Source organism: Lipotes vexillifer, unplaced genomic scaffold (genome assembly GCF_000442215.2).
Source record: "Lipotes vexillifer unplaced genomic scaffold, Lipotes_vexillifer_v1.1 scaffold422, whole genome shotgun sequence".
NCBI classification, from domain to species: domain Eukaryota; kingdom Metazoa; phylum Chordata; class Mammalia; order Artiodactyla; family Lipotidae; genus Lipotes; species Lipotes vexillifer.
The window spans coordinates 2,429,427-2,431,809 of record NW_006779087.1 but is presented as its reverse complement, the minus strand read 5'-3'; the positions used below and the strand labels follow the sequence as shown (position 1 = coordinate 2,431,809).

General features: G+C 47.9%; 1 protein-coding gene across 1 annotated transcript in view; it reads left to right on the top strand.

The window, feature by feature from the left end:
* The window catches only part of BIN2 (bridging integrator 2), a 33,981-nt gene that overhangs the window by 103 nt on the left and 31,495 nt on the right, over positions 1-2,383 (top strand). Inside the window, exon 1 of the mRNA XM_007452322.1 lies at positions 1-18. This exon is cut by the window's left edge and continues 103 nt beyond it. Coding sequence (XP_007452384.1) covers positions 1-18 — 18 coding nt within the window. The remainder of the gene's footprint in view (positions 19-2,383) is intronic.

Genomic DNA, 2,383 nt, shown 5'->3' with positions numbered 1-2,383 from the left:
AGCAGGGCCCAGGAGAAGGTAGGCAGCCGGGAGCCGAGGCCGAGGCCCAGCGGGGCGACCAGGGCGTGCAGGGTGCTCGGGGCCGGGAGGCTGGGCCGCCCTCGGGGGTATCCGATTGACCTCGGGAAACATGAGCGCGGACTGGGTTTCCATTGAAACGGGCAGATTTGAGAGAAAGCAGAGCCTTGCCTGGTCTTGGGCAGGGACGGGGGAAGCTGGGAGACGGTTCCCACGGCCTCTCTCAGGAACCTTAAACAACGCCCAAGCTGACCCAGAAAAGGGGAAAGAAAGGAACTAACGTTGGTGACTGCTGTGTAGCAGATTTTGGCCTCACAACCCAGCGAAGGTGGTATTTTTTACAGATGATGAAATTGAAGGTTCAAAGAGGGTCACTTCCCAGAGTCATAAGACAGTACTGACCAGCTGGCCTGCCAGCGCGCATCACCCGTTAGCTGGGACCGGGAGTCCAGGAGGACTAGAGGAATTCTGCCCAGTTAATTCCCTCTGTACCTGACCCGGCCTGGCCGCGGGGTGTTGCTTAATCTGATGTAAGCAGAAGCCCGTATCTGCTTCCTGTGCCTCGCCTTGGCGTTGGAGGGTACCCTGTTCAGGGTGGGGAAAGAGCACTTCTTTTTGCATTGTATCCTCGGTTAGCTGTGGGTGGCCCTACTCCATCTAGGTAGGCTGTCTGTACGTCGGTCTATGACTTGCCCACCTACGGAGATGGTGTGGACGCTGCTCCACACATTTCAGTGGCGTTACTGTTTCTACCCGTTCAGAGTATTTTCTTTGCTTCTAACCTGAACCCCTGCTCTCCACCCACCAGCACTCTGGTAGGTGAGATGGTATGGGTAAATGAATAGGCTAGAAGAAAAACCGGAGGGAGAGAGCGGTAAGGACCTGGGAGAGAATTTTGGTTTTCTAAGACTTTGTGGTCTTAGAAGCATTTGAATGAACACCATACGCTTAAGAATTTAAATATTTGTATCATCTTGTAAAAGCGGAGCACTAGCTTGAGTGCTGGGAAGGATTAAAGGCAGCCAGCTCTCCCAAGTGGGATTATCAACAGAATTGATGGAACATAGATGTAGTCCCTATGTTTAAGAGGCTCACAGTGGAAGGGTAGGAGGAATGTGTGTGTTTTTTTCCCCGTCTTTGTCTGAGGAAGCTGGGGTCATGTGAAAGAGCAGAGGAAAAGGAAAAGATTTTTGTGTGGCTAGACTTTGTTACTTTACCCTAACTTCACCTTGATCATGGTTTCAGTCTCTCCAAAGGCTGTCTAGTTACAAATCTGATAGTGATCAGAGCCTTCCGGAAGGTCTAGTTAGAAGTGGTTTGTGGAGGAAAAGGAGGTACTAGAGAAGAGAAGGCCAGCTACTCTATGGGTTGGAAAAACAAAAAGAAATCGCCAAAGACCAAAAACTCGTGGATAATAGTTATGTTTAAAAGACACAGCAATTGATTTTACCTCACTCTTTCACCTTCTGTCCTCATCTAGCCTATCAACACTACGCCATTGCTTTAAGATTTCTTTCCTTTTTTAGCACGGGCTCCGAAGCCTCAGGTAAATAACATCCCTGCTCTGAGCTTCAGATTGAGAATTGATGTTCAGTGATTTGGAAACTCAGTTTGGTGAGGACACCAAAGTGAGAAGGGGAGAGGGCGCCTCAGACCTCAAAGTCAAGTATTTCCCAAAAAGAGAACCAGCTGCCCAGGTACGCCCTGTTCTTTCTTCCTAGTCTGAACCCTGAGAAAGCAGAGAGAGGAGCAAACTCAAATCTGCCCTGAGGAACTCCCAGGTTGTTGCAGAAAACAAAGAGATACTCTGAACCGAGACTTAGACACAAAGGCAGGCAGACATTGAACTTCGCGAGCTGTACAGCTTGCACCCTAGAGGTAGTGGATGTTGCCTGGATAGAATGGGAATGGCCTAGGTTTGGGAGAAAGAGCTCAGCTCAGCCTGCCAGAGTTTTTGAGTCTTGGGAAGTTATTGAAGGCAAGATAAAGAGGGAGAATGTTATAGTCAAAAGAAAGGACTCACTGGGACACTGCAGTTTTACTATAAGCAGTTGACTGTAATCATCTGAGTAATATGTAACAACTAATGTGTCAAATATCAAGTGCCTGCTATGGACAAAGCACAGGAATATAAGAAGGACATGATATCTCCCTTTATGGAGCCCACATTTTTGTGATATGATCTCACTTCATCTTTTCAACTCTCTAAGCGTGCTATTAGTATCCCAACTTTAGAAATGAGGAAATAAGTCTCAAAAGAGATTGGCAAATGGCAGAATTATCACTGAAACTCAGGTGTCCTGCCTTAGGATCCCAATCGCAGGCTGCTCTCTTTACAAGTTTCCTGAAAAACCACTAACATCTG